We start from the raw sequence: 20,225 nt of genomic DNA on the forward strand, positions 1-20,225 counted from the left end.
TGCTGCTGTTGCAGTTTGTTTTGGGCATTTTTTTGTCGTATTTTATCGGTGCTTTCTTTTTTCTCAAATACCCTGGGAAAATGTACGGAACAAGCAAATGGTGAAATCATTTTCTGTTTTATATTTTTTTATAAATTTGTTCAGCAAAATGTGTTATCGATATAGTCACGCCTGTCTGTCTGAAGAGTTGCATAACAACTATTTTATATTTTTTCCAACACTACCCACGCTTTCATATAATCGATAATTATTGATTTTAGGATCCTTCGTTTTTTTTATGCATATTTTTTGAATTCATTTGAACGTTTGTAAAAAATATTGAAATAGGCATTCAAATTCTTCTATATCAGTCACAAGCTTAACTGCTGTTCCGATAACACTTACTAAAATCGATAACTACCAATTTCTAACACTGATTATTTTAACATATGTATCTCGGAGACTAATAGAGTGTGAGACGCCAAATTGGGTGTGATGTATTATAATTTCTTAAATAGTTTGTATACCAATCGGAGAGTAAATACAAAAATTATTGAACAATCAATAAAGCAAAGAGAGCACAGTTGCTGCATAAAGACAGTGTATGTATTGTTCTCCCTCCCTCCTCCTTCCGTCCCTCCCTTTGTGACACCAGCTCATAGCTGGTTACAGGGTATCTGTTGTTGCGCAACCTTTTTGTTTCATTTTCAGTTTGCATTTTTGTACTCCTATTTCATGTTAGCGCTTTAAGAACCACTATGGAGCAGTGCTTCGTAGGGGGACAGGGGCGACAGCGTTTGTTTAGTCTGAGGCGAAAGGGGGCGTTGCTGCTGCAATAGTTGTCGCTGCAAGCGATTTGTTGTTCTTGTTGCGCAGAGAGCTTGGGCTAAAGGAAGGAGTCTAACAGGATACAGGAGCCAGAGCTGACTATTTTATGTGCATTTATCTGTTTAAATGTGTGTTTTGTGTGTCGTGTGTGTGTGTGTGTGTCTCTAGTGTTTGTTCGCAAGCTGTGTCTGAATCCTGCTGCTCATGCATAAAAGGATACAGATGCAAATTGTACACATCCTAGTGGCTGCCAAGCTACCAACCTCATGCAAATCTATTTTATTTATAAGTGTGTCCCAACCCCCCCCACCAATCTACTTGCCTGCACTCTCTCTCTCCCTCTCTCTCTACCACTTGCCACTTGCCACACTTAGTTGCATTATCAATCAAACTGATTTCCGAGCCATTCATCTCAGCTGCTTATCTGGCACCCAAACCCAAAGACAAACGGTCAACACTCGCCAGCGGTGCCAACTAGCTCATACAAGACAGGGAGAAGCGCTCTTCTCGGGTGTGCGCGACTTTTAGATACCCTAAGTACAGACAGTCCAGCTTCCTTCTATGCAGAAAGAATCGTCGCTTACTTCGGCTTTGCTTTCTCTTCCCCTAGCCTTTCTTTTTGTTTAAAGCGTTCTTGAACAACTTCGGTGTTTAAAGTCCGATCTTTATGCAATTTTCAATGCCTAATAATGGCACCCGAACTTGTGTACATACCAAAGCACAGATCTCCAACTTTAAAAATTCTTCTTCTTTATTCCATTTTAGCAGGAATGAGGAAGGTATGTAAAAAATTACATATTCTTAAGCTGTGTATGCGTTACGAGTAGCTTTATACCCAGTTTACTTTAAAAATCATGTAGCAAAATCGATTTTTTTTTGATATTATGACAATGGGAGAAGATGTCGTGAATGCTAAGATCGTTCTGCTTATGGTAAAGAGATTTATATATTTCAATTGTCAAGTCTCTAGTTTCGGGAATTTGGTATAAGTCAGCACTCCGTCCTGCTAAAAATTATAAATGCTATATGAAATCGAATTTGAGTTTTTCCGCCTTAGGGTTCTACTTATATACGAAAAAAGGCTAAATTGGCAACACACTCACCTAGCTGTTGTTGCTGCTGCTGTTGCTGTTGATCCTTGCGCTGCGGCGGCAGCGGTGGCTGCTTGGACTTGCGCAGCGTTCCATAGCGTTGCGCCGCCTGCAGCATCTCGTGCGGCGCCAGCGGCTGCTGCTGGCTTGTCCCTGGCTGCTGCTGTCCAAAGCTCTGCTGGCTGAGCGAACTGGTCACCGTGTTTATGTGCGGATAGCCGGCATAGTCCACCAAGCCGCTGAATGCGGATGGCGGTCGCTGTTCCACATAGATTTGTTGGCTTTGGGCCGCGGCCAATTGGAGACGCCAAAGCGCCTCCTGTGACAGATCGCGTGCATTGCTATAGTTATTCTCCTGGCTGCCGCTGGCGGTCACGTTGTTCGACCCTGGAAGGTATACATAAATTAGCAAAGGATTGGGCGGCAGCTGATGCGGCTATATTTAAAAACATGTGCGTCAGTTGAAGTAAGGTAAAAGTGTGCTGAGGTGCGGTGCGTTGGCTGTGGCCAGGCGGAAACATGAAAGTCACAATGGCTAATTGGAAACAGAAAAAGGCGCCTCGTCATGCTCATCAGCTGGCAGCTGTCCAACTGGACCAACGCCTCCGACGACTTGGGTTACGGTTTCGGTTTGGGGCCCTATCTGCATTTGATGTACTCGACGTTTGCATAATTTAGTCTGAAGTTGATGGACAACCCAATTGGATTAAATTACTTGAGCGACTCGACACACATTTCGAAAACTTTTTAAATATTTAACGTTAACATTTTGATTTCAGCTTGTAAAATTTAAAAGGTGCTTTTCAGTTTGCTCTTGTGAGGCCAACCAATATGAAAACTTGTACATTTGTTTTTTGAACGTCAATCATTTATCCAGAGGATAAATTGAGTAAAAATACATCAGAGGTATATACGGCTTTTGTTAAGATCTTACAGAGGGTATTCTAATTAGTTTCAGAAAACTCAGACCGAAACTGATATTCTAGATTTGTAGATTGCAAATATTTATCTTGAGGATTAAAACAACATTAATTGCAGGGCATGTAAAATAAATAAAACAATTGATATATTTTAAAACCTGAGTCAAATGCAACTCGTCTAAGACTAAAACGCGGGTTATTTTTTTGGGTGGGGGGGTTTTTTCTCAAGTGGAACGATAACTAGAATTTTAAGTACACATTTACATAAATACAGTAACTGAAATGCATAACCGTATGCTTGTTTTGAAGACTGTTAGGGGCATGGTTTTTAGATCTGTGTAGAAAGTCTTTCCTAACGCCATTTGCCGAATTCTTTATCTTTCATCTTCTGTAGCACTTGAATGGTGCCGGCCACCAGCTCCCTGGAGCCGGTCACAAGGACATCCAGTTCGTTGCGCATGCCATATCTCTGTTTGCCATATTTTTCGCGCAGATGCTCAAAGACGGCCGCTATCGAGATGGACATGTGCGAATTGTCGCGTGTGCCGTTTTCCTCGCAGAGCGAACGCCAATTGCTGGCATTGCGACGGGCACGCTGTAGTTCCTCCATGCTATGCCAACTGATGGCATCTTTCGTCTCCTTATCCAGGCCCTCCTCCTGCTCCTCAAGGGAGTCGCCCTCAAAGTAACTGGGACTTGGCACAAAACAGGCCTCCTCAAAGCGCATATTATGCCGCAAGATGGTCAACAGATCCTTGGCATTGAACTCGTTAACCTTGCTGAAGAGCAAAATCTTTGGTGAGCGACTGCTGCGCGTACGCGTATAGAACCATTCCCGGCACATCATCATGCTCTCCAGCGTGTCCGCACTATCCAGATAGACATGGAAAATATCATGCTTCATTACCTCAAATTGGCCGCGCTGCTCAAACATCTCCAGGCCACGCGTGGCGCCCGGCGTTAACAGCACGCTATTGTGCTCCAGTCCCATCACATAATCCGGATTGTAGCGCCGCAGATAGTCATAGGCCAGCTGGATGGCCAGCGAGCCATTTAGCTTGACGTTGAAATTGGCGCCGCTTAGCAGCTGCTTGCTGCCCGCATTGGCCTCCATATAGGCCGGATAGCTGGGCACGCGATGCAGCTGAATGCCCACTTGCTTGGCCCGCTGGCTGAGCACCTCGCAGCATTCCGTTTGACTGGCGCTGGTGTAGACGCTCGCCTCGGGCTTCATGATGGCCGCCTTGGCCCAGGCAATGTCGCGCATCGAATTGCTCAAGCTGAAGCTCTGCTCCCAGCCCAGCGAGCTGATGCCAATGGTGCGCGCATGGGATGTGATATTGGTGCAATCGGTGGCACAGCCGCTGCCCACTTCCACAATGGCCACATCCACGGCGGCATTGCGGAACGCATGGAATGCCATCACAGTCAACAGCTTCGTGTAGCTAGGCGGCGGCTGCATGGCGGCCAATTCCTGATGCAGCTGGCCGAACAGCAGCGTGAACTCCGTCTCTGTCATCGGATCGCCATCGATGCGTATCCGTTCGCTGGTGAGAAACAGATGCGGGGCGCACAGTACGCCCGTCTTGACACCATGAGCCCGCAAAATGGCTTCGACGAGCAGACAGGTGGAGCCACGACCCTTGGTGCCAGCCACCTGGATAACCGGTATGCGCTCTAGCTGACCCTCCTCGAAGCCCGTGTGCCTGAGGCACTGCAGCGTATGCTCAATATTCGGATCAATCTGGTCGCTGCCTCTGCTCGTCTTCGACTGTGCCCGTCCGGCTGTCGGCTCGTGTATCTGATAGCTGTTCAGCTGCTTGACGGCCTCCAGATAGGCCAGGCGTTCGGGCGTCCTGGGCTCGGGTGGCTCCTCAACGGGCGGCTCGGCGGCGGCAGCAGCAGTGCCAGCTTTTGCTGTGGGCTTGCCGGGCTGCGGCGACTGGGGCTGGGGCGATGTGTGTTTCAACTGTTGCATCTTCTGTTGCTGCATATCGCGTCCCGCCTGCTGCTTGGCCTGCATATCCTTCAGCCATTGCGCCTGTTTGGTCTGCTGTGAGCCGTGCATGCGATTCATCCACGATTTACGCTCCGCCGAACCGCCGCCCACATCCTCAGCGGGTTTCTTTTGCTGCTGCTGCTTCTGCTTCTGCAGCTGTTGCTGCTGCTGCTGCATCCAGGCTGGCTGCTGGAGCTGCTTGGGCATGCCAAAGTGCTGCGAATTGGCCTCATTGTTCAGCATGGGCGACGGCTGCTGTGTGAATTTGCTGCCGCCGCCGCCGCCGCCGCCGCCGGCTGCCTCAGCTTCGGCGCCCCCCTTTGCCTTGCGCTGCATTTTGGGCGAGACCTTGGCCAGCCATTTGTCGCGCTGATCCTTGACATTGATCTTAGGCGGCGGTACGGCTTTGTTCTTGGGCAGTTTCGGCTCATTGATGGCATCCTTGTGCTGCTGGGCTTGTGCATTCGACTCGATTGATTTTTCCCGTGCCGTTGGCTTTGCCACCTGCTGCACCTGCTGCTGCTGGTTGGCAGATTGGGGCATCTTAGCGGTCCATTTGAAGAAACTATTGCTACATTTGTATGTGTTGCGAAGCGGTATTAGCCTAAGTCGATTGACCTGCGACTTAAGCAAGAACATTACAAAAACGGCGTGTAAAAATGGTGGCTAAAAAGTTAAGATTTAGATTCTAAAAATTTTCCTATGACCGAATTGTTTTTCAGTCTTTTGTTGTGTTTTTTCTGTTTTTCTGTTTCGTATTACGAAATTGTAAAACTGGAAGACACTTAAGGAAAAGCTTACAAGCCGTCTGAGTGTATGTCAAGTGGCATATAAAGCTTATATACACATATACTACATCTATTTATATTATTCTAATAACCCGATTTGCATGGGTCAAGTGTATCAAAGGATATGAACTTAGTTTTCCACCCATTTTCCGCTCGTGTGAGTGGATTTGGAGTTAATTCTTTGAAAACTTTGAAAATGGTTTTCACGCATTTTCCGCTCTTGCATCGGTTTCTTCAAAATTTGTGTTAAAAGGTTTGGTTAATTTGTTATGAGGCGATATGAAATTGGTATCATCGAGTTGAGCTTTGAAAACTGCCTTTCCACCCATATTCCACACTTGAACGTGGATTTATTAAATAAACACGAAAACACACGGGTTGATAATTATTTTGAGCACAGATTGGAATTATTTGCCATACACTTTTCGTTTGTATGGAGTGAATCAGTTAGATTGTAAAGTGAAGAATATATTAGAGTAATTTGAGAGAGAGAGATTGAGATTCTTCACCCATGGAACCTTGTGGATGGATTTTCTAAAATCAATAAAATCTAACTCGAGTTCATTTTTCTACAGATGTTTTGAAATAATTAAAGACCGGATTGGTTGATGAAAACAATAAATACTTTTCCCGTATATTCCACCTTTGCGGGTAGAGTTGATAGTTTCGATAAATTGCGTAGGTATATATAAATACAAATTATGTCTGCAGGGGAATTTGAGCTTCGCATCTATCTAATATTTCCCTTCTAGTCTTGAGCCTACTAAATTTACCCAGGTATATTTCTTTCCTATGCTTAACATTATTTAACTACATGTAAAGTGCAAGTGAATGATAAATGAGATATGCATTGCGAGTAGAAGGCGAGAATATGGAACAATGGGTGCATTGGTGCATTTAGAGAAGGTGCGTTGCAAGTGGCATGGTGGCAAGTTTGCATGGTGCAAATTGTTATACAGTTTGTTATTGGCGTCTTGTGTGCATTTTGTGGTGCAAAGTTCAAGTGTGCGGTGCAGTTGCTGGTGCTGTTGCTGGTGGTGGCGCCCACCACTTGCTCTAATCCCGCATCATTTCCTTCGGCCGTGTTTTACCTGTGATGGCGAGCGTTGTTGTTGTTGTTGCGGTTTTGGCATTACGTGATGTTGTTGTAATTGTCGTTGCCAGCGCTGTGGTGGTGGCTGCCGTGGCCGCGGTCACCTGCTGCAACTGCTGCTTCTGCTGCTGTCCCCTCACCTGGCCAAGGCTGCCACGCTTTAAGGTGAAGTTGTTGCTCGGAATGTTGTTGTTGCTGTTGCCGGTGGAGTTGCTGGAGTTGCTGATGGTGGTGTTGGTGGTGGTTGTATTGCTGGTGGTGGGCTGTTTCGTTAGCTTAGCGGCGCGTGCTGCTGCTGCAGCTGCAGCTGCTTGGAGGTTGGCTGGAACGGGTGTCGCCTCAAGTGGTCCTGCTTTGGTTGCAACCGCATGGACCGCACACAAATACACCCAGGCACACACGCACAGCAACAAGCGCAGGTTCGTATGAGTGTGTGTGGGTGGGTGTGGGTGGATGGGCGTTTATCATACGACATTATGTGTGTCGCCAGGTTCGTTGGGTTTCCGGTTGGTTGGCAGGAAGCGCGAATGTTAGAGGGAGGCGGCAGTGTAAAGAAATAGTAATTAAGTTGGCGTTGGCGACGCGCATTTAAGTGCAGAGTCAAAAAAAACACACACACACACACAAAATGAACGTCGTGGTCCTAATGAAAGCAACAACAACAACAAAGCAGCCAAAGGCCAACAACACACACACACACACTCACACACACACGCGCGCACACACACACACACACACACACAATTAAACTGCATTCTGTGGTGCTCACATTTTGGTCAAACTTGCCTGCAACACGGGGCTTGGTAAGGGCTGGGGTTGGGGATGTGGCTGCTGCCGCACCTTTTAGCTGGCATGTTGCCTTTCAGTCAGGCGCAAAAACTTTTTCAACAGTTTCTGTAAACTATCAAAACATTTTTCTGGCCATGGCGCGTCCCTATTACGTCTGTCTGGGGGCTTTTTGCTTGACTATAAAATAAAAACAAAAATAATTAAAACAAAAAATAAACAACAACAACAATTTTTGCACTGCGTTTATACAAAAAAAAAACATTTACCCCAGTTAGGAGCTGTTAGGAGCATTATGCTCTTGGAATATAATTAAAAACTGTTTAAGGCTTTTAAGCACATTTCGAAACTGTGACCTTCGTATGCTGGAAAACTCATATGGCTGCTGCTCTCTGGCATTTGCATTGCTTAGAAAAGCCTCTCAAATGACACTTTTTTAACTACATTTATAAATATGCTTAAGCAAAAGTATGGTATAGTACAATTTAATTGAGGTTGATAATATACAAATATTTAATTGCACCAGTAATGCTTTTACTTTCCATCTAATTAAGCCATGAATAACATGTTAAATACATTTATTTTCAGTCTAAAATATGCTTGCTTTCTGGAAAATTGTAGTAACTAACTAAATAAGTGTTGTGTTGTCTTAAACACTCAAAATTTTGCAACACTGCTGTTTACGTTGCTTTACCTTAAATATTTATTTATGATCACATTACCCAACACTTATCCATCTGAGCTGGAACTTGTTACTGGTTGAAAGATTGATTGATTGATGAGTTACTTTTGTTTTGTACTGTTTTACTTTAAATATGTACTTAAGATCAGTTCTAAGCTGGACGTTGGTGCTAGATTAATGATTGATTGATTGATTGATGATTAACTGATTGATGGTACTTCTGTAACCCCTGCCCTAAATGTAAGCTTTTTAAGATACTTAAGGCCAGTTTGTGGAACGTTAACCAACACAAATATATATAAGCTGAAAGTTGATACTAGATTGATGATTAACTTATTAATGATACTTCTGTAGCTCCTGTCCTAGATCTAGGTATTCCAAGTAATTCCCTATTATAACTGCCTTTCTTTCTTATAGCTAGCTCAACAACAGTTCAGCCTTCTACTGAGAATATTTCAATTCATATTTTCTCAAAGTTCAACTGATATAAAATGAATATAACTCATTGAAAGTCTTTAAATTAAAATATCGTTAGTTTAAATATTTAAATCTCTTCGATCTGAACTATATTTTGGTAAGCTTTTCATCTAACTTAATTGCTGTCTTTTCAATATATTCTGTTTAGATTTACTTTTCACTTTTTGTCTTTTATCTTAAGAATATTTAGTTGCTCTCAAATTCTCTCTAAAAAAAGAACTCTGTCAAATGACTCCAATTTTGTCTATGCTGCCCGCTTTCAACTGTCTTATGCCCAGCTCTTTGTCAGATTATTTTCAGCTTTTTCTCAGTTTTTTTTTTTGCCTCCATTTTATATGTCCATAGCTTCATTTAGGTTTGTTTTTTATTTATAGACTAGTTAGTAGTTGTCATGCGAGAGCTGAATTCTCTTAATCTTAAAGATTGTCATTTGGCACAGCTTTAAGCCTATTTGATTGCTGTGAATCCAAGAGCTGGTGCCATTTAGTTTTTAATTGTCTCCGTGTTTGTTAGGCGCACTTCGACTGGCAGCCACTTGAGGGGAGCAACACAAGAAAAAAAGTAAAATAGCAAAAAGGGACGACTTTTGGCAACAATTTTATGAGCTGCAATTGCAATTGTGAAGGATGCTGCGACTGTTACGGCTTAAAGCCAATTAAAAACTTTCGCATCTGAAGGAGATGCACAAAAGAAACGGCTAACGGTTTAATTCTCACTTAATTGGAATTACGCCGAAATGCTACACACTGGTCCTGACACACACACAGACACACACAGACACACACACACCCACACACACGCACTCAAAGAGACGCACAGGACGCAGGACCCAGTGGGCAAGCGAAACGGATAGTCCGGCTGATGATGTCATTTGGTTGCCAAGGCATTTGCGTTCTCCTCCAGCTGTAGCTGCTTATGCAGCACACACAATTTGCATGAAGCGTGGAAGATGGGGTTGGGTTGGGTGGGCGGGATTGCTGTATATGGACACTAGATTGACATGAAATGCAATTACGCCCCGGAAAAGGCAGCACGAACTGGCGGCAGCAGCAACCAGAGGCGTCAAAATGGCCGCCATAAATCAGCGCATACCCTCAAAAAATACGACGCTTAATGAAGATGCTGTCGTGCCCGAATTATCCATTAGAGATGCGCACTGGCCGTGCCTTTTCTTCGGCTCCATGGCACGCCTAGAATTTCGTACTTCCTTAAAAGAACGTGCAAGAGAAATATCTAAGTCAAATATTGCCCAATATCTGGTTATTGCAGCTCCTACTCATCGACAATTCAAACTATCGATAACTATGAGTTCAAAATCATGCTCGTGCCTGGCCCCGAAATTAAGGCACGCGCCCATCTCTAACGACCACTGCTCCACCAGAGCCCAGCCCAGCCCAGACCAGCCCCTCCCGCCCTTAAGCTGTGTTTGTTGCGCCTAGCCGCCTACTTACACTCGCCATGCTGTCCAGCGGCGGTTGGCAGCACTTGATAGCTGTCGCCATCGATGCCAATGGCACTTGTCACATGATATCCATAGCCATTCGGATGCGGCTGCTGCTGGTAGAGTGCCTGAGCCTGGCATTTTGGCTGTGTCTGATACTGTTGCTGCTGCTGTTGCTGTTGCTGCTGCTGCTGTGTGTGCATCTCGCCCTGCTGCATGTTTAGCTGCTCGTCGGGATCGTGGAGGGCCGTTAGTGTTAGCTCCATGCCACCGTCCAGCTGCTTGCTGTCCAGGCTGCCAGTCGGATAGTAGGGCGGCGGCGGTGGCGGCAGACCCGATTGCGACTGCTGCGGGTCTCCAGTTGCGGCCACCGCTAGCGAGCCGCGTGATGCATCCGCATCGTACTCCTTGGCGCCTTGGCTGGCGGCGTTTGGTGTCGTTGTGGCAGCGGCAGCTGCCAGCTTCTTGGCCGCATGCGTGCGCCGGCAGCGACAGAAGGCATAGAGAAGACCCAGCAGCAGTACAAAGAACAGCCCCGCTATGATGATGGCCACCAGGGCGGAGGTGGTAAGTGACGAGCTGTGCGGCATGTAGGATTTGCCAACTGCAACAAGAGAGAGTAGCGAGAATTGAAGATTTATTGCTTGTCTCGTGGAGGAAGGGCTATTTTAAAACAAGCGATCTAGTTCCAATTTGTTGCACTTTAAGATATTTAACACAGTTTTATGGTCTTTGGTAATGTACACTCCTCGGGTTGTGATAATGGATGAACTAGTTCCGATTTGTCACACTTAAGCTTGAAACTTGCTTGCCAGATGGAGTTAGGGCTATCGTAATATAAATGAACTAGTTCCGAATTGTGTTAATTTAATTACAAGTATGAACTAGTTGCTATTTGTGAGTCTTATACTTCAAATGTAAATTCATTATTAAGGGCTATTTTTAATCATGTGAACTAGATCGTAAAACAAAAAAAAATTTGAAAAAGCTAATTGCCCTTTTGAAATATATTTTGCCTCTGGGTATGAACTAGTTCCAATTTGTACGTCTAATGCTTGATGCTTGAATTTAGTGCTAGCCAGCTGTAGCTGGGGCTCTGTTTAGGCAACTGAACTAGTTCCGAATAAATACACCTTAAAGTAATATTTCCTTCTGAGTATGCATTTTTGTAAACTAATTCCAATTTGATGCTTTAATATATATTAAAAACAGCTAAATGTGTTGAGCTAGCTCAGATTTCGGAGTTTTATGCCTGAAACTTGGATTTACTGCTTATCAGATGGAGTTAGCCCTAGTTTAGGACTTTGGAACTAGTTCTGATTTTGTTTTTAAGTTCTTTATGAAACTGGTTCACTTGAGTAACATGGACAAACAGCTTAAATGGTTACAATGCATACAAAAGTTTAGAAAGTTTAGTTCAGTTGACCTTGGAACTAATTCAATTAAATGATCCAGTCTATGATGTTTACTTACTTTCCGCATTGGCATAGGCACCACAATGCTCATGATTGGCCAGCAGACACAGCTTGACGCGCACCACAGGACCCGGACCGGCTGTCTCCGCCAGCGCCATGGTGCGATCCTCGCCGAGCTGCCCGCTGCCTGGACCCAAGCTGCGCCCCGACGTGGTGGCCGTGGTGTAGTGTGCGGTGCGTGCTATATGATTGATGACAGCCTCCTTGAAGGTGGTTTCACTGCCCGAGGGCGGAAGCGTCAGCGTCTCGACAATCTCCCACATGGGCACGGTGGCATCGCGGGCAACCAGAGACTCGACGACAGCGATTAGGGATAGGCAAGTGGCGGCCACATTGATGCCCAGCACATGGGAATTGGGATCGTAGCTGACGTGCAGCGGCGGTGGTATCTTGCTCACCTTGGTGGTGGCCAGCACCTCATTCGAATAGCCGGATGTGCCCTTCGCATTCAACGCATAGACCTTGAACATGTAGCTCTGGTGCTGGTCGAGCGGCGCCAGCTTGCAGGGATTCTCGCGAAAGCAATTGAATTCGATCCATTCGTGGGCGCCCACCTGTGCGGACGAGCTGCTCACCTGATAGCTGGGCGTATACGCATTGCCGGAGCACTCCGACAGCAGTTGCTCACGGGGCGTGGCCACACGTCGATAGCTGACCAAGTACTTGGTGCTCATGAGGCCGCCATTGAAGCCGGGCTGCCAGCTGAGCACCGCATAATTGTGTGCGACCTCTAGAACCTTCAACGCGTTGGGCTTCTCCGGCGCGCCCTTCGGCTGCAGTCGGATCTGGGTGCGTATGGTGTCCAGTGGATTGACAGCACGGCAGGTGTACTCCCCGTAATCCGAGTGCTGCAGATGGGCGATACGCAGAATGGATGTATAGATGTCATTGCTCTCCATGCGTGTGCTAATCTCGTAGTGGCCATCGGAGGACATGGTCAGGGGCGAGGGATTGCTGCCGAATTGCCACTGAAACTCCGGCTTGGGATATGCCTGCACCTTGCACACCACCTCCGCCGATTCGCGCACATCGTACGCCACCTTGTTGTACTGATGCAGGACAATCGGTTCGTGTTCGATGCGCAGATGCATCGAGGAGTTCGCCGAGTTCACGTCGTTCTCGTAGAGGCAGGTGAAGAGACCGCGATCGCCGGGCAGCAGCTGATTGCCATTAGGGCGCGCCTTGCCGCGGAAACGTAAAATACTTTGCACGGTCACAACGCCCCCGCCGGCATCAGTGGGCGTTGTGCGTATCTCGTAGAGTTTGCGGGCGGGCAGAATTTCGGTGCCATCCTTTATCCAGCGTATATGGGGCGTCGGCTTCGCCTTGGCGCTGCACGTGACCGCATAGTCCACGTCGCCCACACGGCGTGTCATATGCTGCTGCAGCTTGGCCAGAAATTGAGGCGGCTGATGCACCTCCAGCACAATGGTGGCCATTTTGCCAATGCCCAGCTCGTTGACGGCATGACAATGATATCGGCCCTCGCTGCCCAAATGTGCCTTCGGTATGGAGTATTGCGGGCCCTGGGCGAGAATCTTTTGCGTATTGCTCAGCTCGCCGTCCATGTCGCGGAACCAGCGATACTGCGGCACCGGCCAGCCGGGCGGATTGGCCGAACAGCTGAGCGTCACACCGTTGCCAACGTGCACGACCGGCTTGTTGGGCGTTATGTATGCCTGGCCGGGACGATGACGCACCAGCAGCGCCACCGTGGAGTTGCCCACGCCCTCAATGCGTTTCGAGTTGAAGGGCTGCATCAGATTCACAGAACGGCAAATATAATTGCCAGCATGCTCCGCCCGCACCGAGACCAGGGTGAGCAGTTCGCCGGCATAACGAAAGTCGGGAGCACCTTCCTTTAGCCATTCAATGGCAATCGGCGGCGGATTGGCGGTAACATTGCAACGCACCAGCACCGTTTCGCCCTCCTCGGCCTCGTGGGTCTTCGATTCGATGGTCACGATGGGCGCATAGAGCACGTCCAATATGATATCCTTCTCGCCGGTCTTGCCCAGACCGTTGTCCGCACTGCATGTATATTTGCCGGCATGGTGGCGACTCACACGGTAGATCGTATGACTGGGCGTGGCACTCACATACTGGCCGTTGCGTGACCAGCGCACATTCGACACCATCGGCTTGGCGTCGACGCGGCAATCCAGTTTGGCAATGTGATCGCGTTCGATGCGCAGCGGGTTCTGTGGCCCCACATCCACGCGTGGATAATCTGCAATAGAAACAGAGGGGCAGGGGTTGGGGTCAAGTGGGTTAATAGCGGTTCGCTTAAGACTCTGGGGTCAGCATACAAATAGTCAATTAAGGAGCCAAGTTTGGTTCGTTGCCTGCCCGTTTGAATGGGCCATTAACTTGCCAATAACCATTTTCAATTACACGACCAGGCCGGATACTAGTCCCTGCTCCCCACCCGGCTGCCAGGACATTCAGGTTGCAGCACATTGACGAGCAGCGTGACCCATCGACATTTTTAAATAATACCAATTTGAGGTATAACAGCCGCAACAACTACCAAATGGCCAGCTCTTGCCTATTACATTGTTCAAGTGCATTGGCCAAACGGTACTGCACAGTGGTCGCAAGCTTATTTAAATGGGAGAAAATCTCAAGCATGATATTTCGCGTGAAAATTCTATTAGGTTTGACACAGCTGTGTGTTTTTAATTCAAGAATAGCTTGGTTTTGGATCATTCAAGTGTAAGTATTTTTTTCTTCAATTTTTTAGAGAAGAAACTATTTCTTATTATATTGAAAATACAATTTTTACTTTTGATTCAAATCAATTTTTCATTTGGAAATTTCCAAAAAAAAAGAGAAACATTTCTATAAAGTACCAAAATTCATATATAAAATAAGAAATACATGTTTCGATTATATTAGATAAAAGGAAAATTTCTAAAGAAAAATAAGACACAAATTATATATTAATAATAAAATAGGATAAAAAATAAAAGTTGTAGCATGAGGAAAATATGATAAAATTTAAAAAAAAAATTGGCAAAGATTTTGAATTTAAGAAATGAATAAAATATAATTTAAATTTATATATTAAGCTATTTAACATTTTTTGTATTTTATTAAAGATGATTTTAATCGAGATCTAAAATATTTCATAAGCAAGTCAATCAAGTTATATGTACAAATATTTATATTTTAATTTAACCAATGTGCGGCGGCCCATTTTGCTTAAATGGCAGCCTGGCAACGGTTGCTAGTTGTTGTTCGTATCAAATCGGTTTTCGGGACTGTTGGCCACTTGGCTGTTTAGTCAAGCGTAAGGCTAACAGGTCTTAACTATTGTCGGCCTCGTTGTTGTTGTTGTTGTTTTAGTGCCAATTAACTTTGAAACGCTTTACTTTAATCGCCCACTGACCAAATGCTTAAATGCCTATTGTTGTTTTTGTCCCACAAATTCCTAAAGTGCACAAAAATGTTCTAAGCCCGACCAGAATCGATGGTGGGTTGTGCGGAAAGGAGTAAGGGGCGAGGGGGGGGGGGGTGGGCTCCTACATGTAGGCAACGAAAAACTGCGTTGCTCGGAACCCAATTACGAGGTAACCAGCACATTAAAGCCGACCAGTGTGTGTGTGTGTGTGTGTGTGCGTGTTTTGTGTGCTGGTGTGTGTAATTATAAAATAAAATTTAATGAGCAACGCTTGTCAGCGCACAAAAAAAAAACGAAGTAAAAAGTTCCAGTTTTGCATTTCAACACATGCTGCCTGGTGCCCAACTAGAGGGTACTACGCCCCTTCTACCACCCTCCCCCCCTCTGTTGCTCATTTGCCAGCCCCTCTGGCATTTTCATGCCCAGCCAGCCATGCAGTTTCACGCTGAAGGGTGTTGCTGCCACGCCCACCCTAACTAAGTCCCATGCCACAAAAAACTTGCTGACATTCGCCATGAAGTTGCCTGCGCAATTTTTCATTTTTCCCTTTTTTTTTTTTTAATTTTCTTGTGGATTTTTTGCCGTTGTTTTTATTTATGCGCCCCTGTTGAAGGTATCTTGATTTTGACACCTATTTGGTTAAGTTCAAGAGGCAGCTGTGCGCTGCTTAAATAATGAAAGTGCGCTTGAAGGCTGGTAGCTATTAAACCTATTTTTACTTTATCAAGGCTTGATGTTGTATAAATATATACATTTAAATATACATATATGTATATATGTATATATTATATGTATATGCATATATATTAACATTTACACTATCTATACATCTAACTCTGATATACCCGATTACTTTAATTCTTTTCTGCCATAAACTGTATATTCGAATAACATAGTGTATTCCATTGTATTCCATTGTTATCCACAGATATTCCATTATATTCCATTATTATTAACAGATATTTCTTTATACTCCATTATCATTAACAGATATTCAAGTATAGTTAACAGATATTCCATTATGTTATTAACAGATACTCCATTATCAGATATTCCATTATTTTTAACAGATATTCCATTATTAATTAATGTCTTCCGCCTTACCATACTGCAATGTAATGTGCCAGTAAGTTTTTACCTTATTGTATATCGTCTCATATCTGATTACATTTTGTTAGTTATCTTAAATATTTTTTCCAGAGTGTTTTCTTTTCGCCTTATTAAATAAAAAATGTTTTTTTTATATATCTTTACGTTGGTTTTATTTCGTTTTTAACAAGTTGGCAGCGCCGCATCGCGTTGCCAGCTTTGCTGCTGAATGTTCACATGCATGTTGCCACGCCCCGTCGCTAACGCCCGCCGTGCCGCTGTTGGAATGCAGCAGCGCATTGTGATTTTCTGACTGGCTACATTAGTGCCATGAAATATGCGTCGCCTGCACCTGCACCTGCAACAGTGGAGCAGTGCCCCAAACTGTACTCCCGCTCCGCGAACCCCTCTAAGCCCCCCTTTGCCGTCCGCGAACCTTGTTACACGACCCAAACGAGGTCCTGGCTTCCGGCTAGGCGGCGTTAAATAAAATTGCGCGTTGCTCATACGCCGCGTGGTCGTTACTTATGCCCGTTGGCCATTTTGCAGCCAAATTAAATTATTTAACCCGGAACTGGGCCGAGCTGCGCGCCGTTGTTGTTGTTGTTGTGGCCGTTGTTGTTGTTGTAGGCAGGATGTATCACACAACTGCTTGGAGTTATTTTAATGAGTCGAGTTTGCATTTGCTTAAAGCCGAGTGCGCTGCAGTCGCTGTAGCTCCGCCTACTTTTCCTCTGCCGCTTCCGCCTACGCCCCCGCCCACTTTGTCTTGGCCAAATTGAAAAGTTACAGCAGCAACAACAACAATGAGCATGAGCAGCAGATTGTATGGGGCGCGGGTCGCAGCAGCTGCTGTCGCGTACGTGTCACACAACACGTCACGTGACTTCCGCCGCGCGTGCTTGCAACACCTACATGCCTGTATGTAAATACCCCGCAGCCCTCAAATCGCTGGCTTTGGCCACCGCTTGCGATTGTTTATGCTCCACCGTGACGCAGTCAAACAGTGGCATAAATAATGAAACAATATTACGATGCGTCTGCTTAAATTTAGCTTGCAGTTGGCATGTGAGCGGCTGCTGCCCAGCGGACGAACATGTTTAAATACTTTGTTAAATAAATATTAATTGGCCTCATTGAAAAGGTGGCCTAAGTGTAAAATAAATGTATATTAATTTTGTATGTGGTATGTTTGTAGAACTTAAATGGCGACCACGATCGCGAGAATAAGCATAGCTTCGTTTAAAAGTAACAGACAGATTTATTTAAAGGTTTTGCAAATCGATCTGATGCCAAATTCATAAAGAGGACAAGCAATGAACAAAGACTCAAACCTCGCAAATATCGGATAAGATTTGACCAAGTTATGGCGGTGGGAAATTTCGATCTATGTCTATATAGGATATTTGAGGGTACTATTTGCACATGAATTTTGACTGAAAAATTATGTTACCAGATTTTGATGCCAAAATGATCTAAAGGCAAAACCATGAACAAAAAGCCAAACCTAATGAAAATCGGTTGAGTTTTGACCGAGTTATGGGAATGGGAAATTTCGATCTATGTCCATATAGGATATTTGAGGGTACCATTATCGCGTGAATTTTGACCGGGAATAATGTTGTTAGATTTAGATGCCAAATTGATCTAGAGACAAAACCATGAACAAAGAGCCAAACCTAATGAAAATCGGTTGAGTTTTGGCCGAGTTATGGGGGTGGGAAACTTCGATCTATGTCTATTATTAGGATATTTGAGGGAACCATTTGCACATGAATTTTGACAAAAGATTATGTTTCCAGATTTTGATTCAAAATTGATCTAGAGGCTGAACCATGAACAAAAAACCAAGCCTTATTCTTATTCCATTTTCTTATGAATTTTGACCAAGAATAATGTTTGAAGATTCAAATGCCAAATTGATCTAGAGGCAAAACCATAAACAAAAAGTTAAACCTAATGAAAATCGGTTGAGTTTTGACCCACTTCTAGGAGTGGGAAATTTCGACCTTTGTCTAATAGGATACCCGCCGTCCTTTCCTGTGATAAATTCTCTCAAATATTTTTGAAAATGTTTTCTAAGCCGATCGGATGGTAAATAAATAATTTTCATACAACCGCTTTCCGCTGATTAACCACTGTTGTGGATGGAATTCGCTGAAACACGTATTCAATAAGTTCTTATGAAGAGCTATGAAAAAAAGTTTGAATCGGACAAAACCTATAACTAATATATAACAAAACCTATAAGTTCGCCCAAAAAATCTTTGCATCGCATTTCTACCAAGGGGCAATGCATTTTTGAACAAAGAATGGAATGGAATGGAACCTTCATCACATAAAGTAACTATAGTTTACGTTTTATATATAGAGATTATATTATTATACATATATATCGATATACACAAATACATAAAGGCATGCATATATAGTAGCTGCTCGCATATAGGCTCTTTTGCGCATATGAACTGAGCTTTCAATGCTGTCAGTCAGGTTTTTTTTTGTTCTGCGATTGTCAGCAACCTTTTGGCAACTGCGCTAGTGACAGGTTGCCCGAACGAGGCCCAACCAAACCCAACCCAATAACAGGTCAGCACCAGTCCCCGCGGTCCCTCATTTTTATCAATGTTTATCGAGCGCTTGCATTGCTTATAAAAAAGTGTTGCCTACTTTTTTGGGACGCAACGAGCTGGCATTGCACTTGCACGTGCATTGGTCCATAGGTGTCATATGTATGGCCATTGAAATTAATTGAATTGGCTTTGCGTTGTAACAGTCGCAGATACAACAAGTGCAACAACAGCTGCTGATGCAACAAAACTTTCAGTCGACACTTGCGGTTGCACACACTCACACACAAAATGCTTGATAAAGTTGGTTTTTTTTTGTGGGTGGCTTTTGGTCGCTTGCTGCAAGTTAATTGAAAGTGGGCAGCAATTAATTTGCTTTGTCGCAAAAGCTGTTAAGTTCCCCCCCAAACGGCACAGCCTCCCCCACGCCCCTTCAAACAGCTGCTGTAAAGAAAAACATTTTACAAAGTTTTTCATAGATAATTTGCGCTTTGGCGACTAAAGCGCTGGCTTAAAGCTCAAGTAGCTGAAATTTCAGCTAAAGGTGAAAACAATGTTGCATTCATTTAAATTGCCAGCACCCAAAGCTGGGCCAGGACGAGACGCAGGACAACAAGCTGAACGGCTCGCGGCCAACACAAACTTCAAATCAGCTTAAGGTAAACAGGCAGAGAGCTGAGAGCCAAGACAAAAAGCAAAGCGCTCTTGGCTCAAATCTTAAAGCATAACAGCCAGGACGTGGCCAGGATATGGCCAAGGACTGCAAGCAGACTCCTTGAAGCTGTGCAACTGTCCGCATTTCTTTTGTGGTGCCTTAGCTGCTATGCAAATGTGTCCTGGCACCCAGAATGCAGGCCCAGCCTGCCTGGCAGGCTGACTGGGTGGCCAGGATGCCAACACTGACACTAATTGCAATTGTGTGCGGCATTAGCACGTGTCTGTATCGCTCCCTTAGGCTACCTGCCGCCTCATACTCTACATTTGCGTGCTGGCAAAAAGCTTTTTGTGCTGGCACATTTTGTCCTTTGGTTTTTTGGCACTTTGCCTTTTGCCTTTGGCAGCGGCATAATCAAAAAGGACAAGCCGCAGACCCCCAACGCTTCAGGCTCACACACACACACAGACACAGGCTCCGATATTGGCAAGCAATAACAGGCGAGATGGCTGCCGGATCCTTGCAGCTCCTTGTTGTTGCTTCTGTTCGACTCGTTGTTATTGTTCTTGTTGTTGTTATAGTTTAGCCGCCTCAAGGATGTAAGCCAAAAAATTTCGTTAGTCATGGTGTCGTGCAGTTGTTGTACAGTGGCATCAATTATTCAATCACAGCGCACAAATTTCAGCTGTCACTGGTTTATTTGATTTATCTAAATCACTTACATTCGACTTGATTTGCAATCGATAAACGAATAATCGATAAGCGATGTCGCATATTCTGCCATAAATAAAAGACGCCCAGAGCAGATTACATAGCTGCCATTTCCCTACATTTCCCTTGAGCTTCTGACAAATCTTGTTAAAAGCTCTTTCCTAGTAGAATTACGTATATAGATCTTTTAAGTTGTTTATAAAAAATTGTACAAATTTCAGATTTCAGAAACAAACTT

General features: G+C 44.7%; 2 protein-coding genes across 5 annotated transcripts in view; both read right to left on the reverse strand.

Moving 5' to 3' along the window:
- Positions 1-20,225, reverse strand: part of fred (friend of echinoid) — a 129,487-nt gene that overhangs the window by 11,642 nt on the left and 97,620 nt on the right. For 2 of the 4 annotated variants that reach the window (XM_064684771.1, XM_064684772.1), the window contains 3 exons: positions 11,558-13,789; positions 10,095-10,688; positions 1,911-2,285 (listed from right to left, as the gene is read on the reverse strand). In XM_064684771.1, the coding sequence (XP_064540841.1) occupies positions 1,911-2,285; positions 10,095-10,688; positions 11,558-13,789 (3,201 nt within the window). Of the gene's footprint in view, positions 1-1,910; positions 2,286-6,910; positions 7,048-7,447; positions 7,665-10,094; positions 10,689-11,557; positions 13,790-20,225 lie in introns of those variants that run through there. The other 2 variants (XM_064684774.1, XM_064684773.1) reach the window with 2 other exon arrangements.
- On the reverse strand, positions 2,931-5,589 carry Fpgs2 (Folylpolyglutamate synthase 2). The gene has a single exon (XM_064684776.1). It carries the CDS (start codon positions 5,454-5,456, stop codon positions 3,171-3,173), a length of 2,286 nt encoding a protein of 761 aa, XP_064540846.1. The 5' UTR covers positions 5,457-5,589; the 3' UTR covers positions 2,931-3,170.

Source organism: Drosophila montana, unplaced genomic scaffold, assembly GCF_035044405.1.
Source record: "Drosophila montana isolate Dmon_TW-CO22-7 unplaced genomic scaffold, ASM3504440v1 contig_2_1, whole genome shotgun sequence".
NCBI lineage: Eukaryota > Metazoa > Arthropoda > Insecta > Diptera > Drosophilidae > Drosophila > Drosophila montana.

What these genes read in the sequence shown, in the direction of transcription:
- Fpgs2 (XM_064684776.1), bottom strand. Translation starts at nt 5,456, where the DNA reads ATGTTCTTGCTTAAGTCGCAGGTCAATCGACTTAGGCTAATACCGCTT.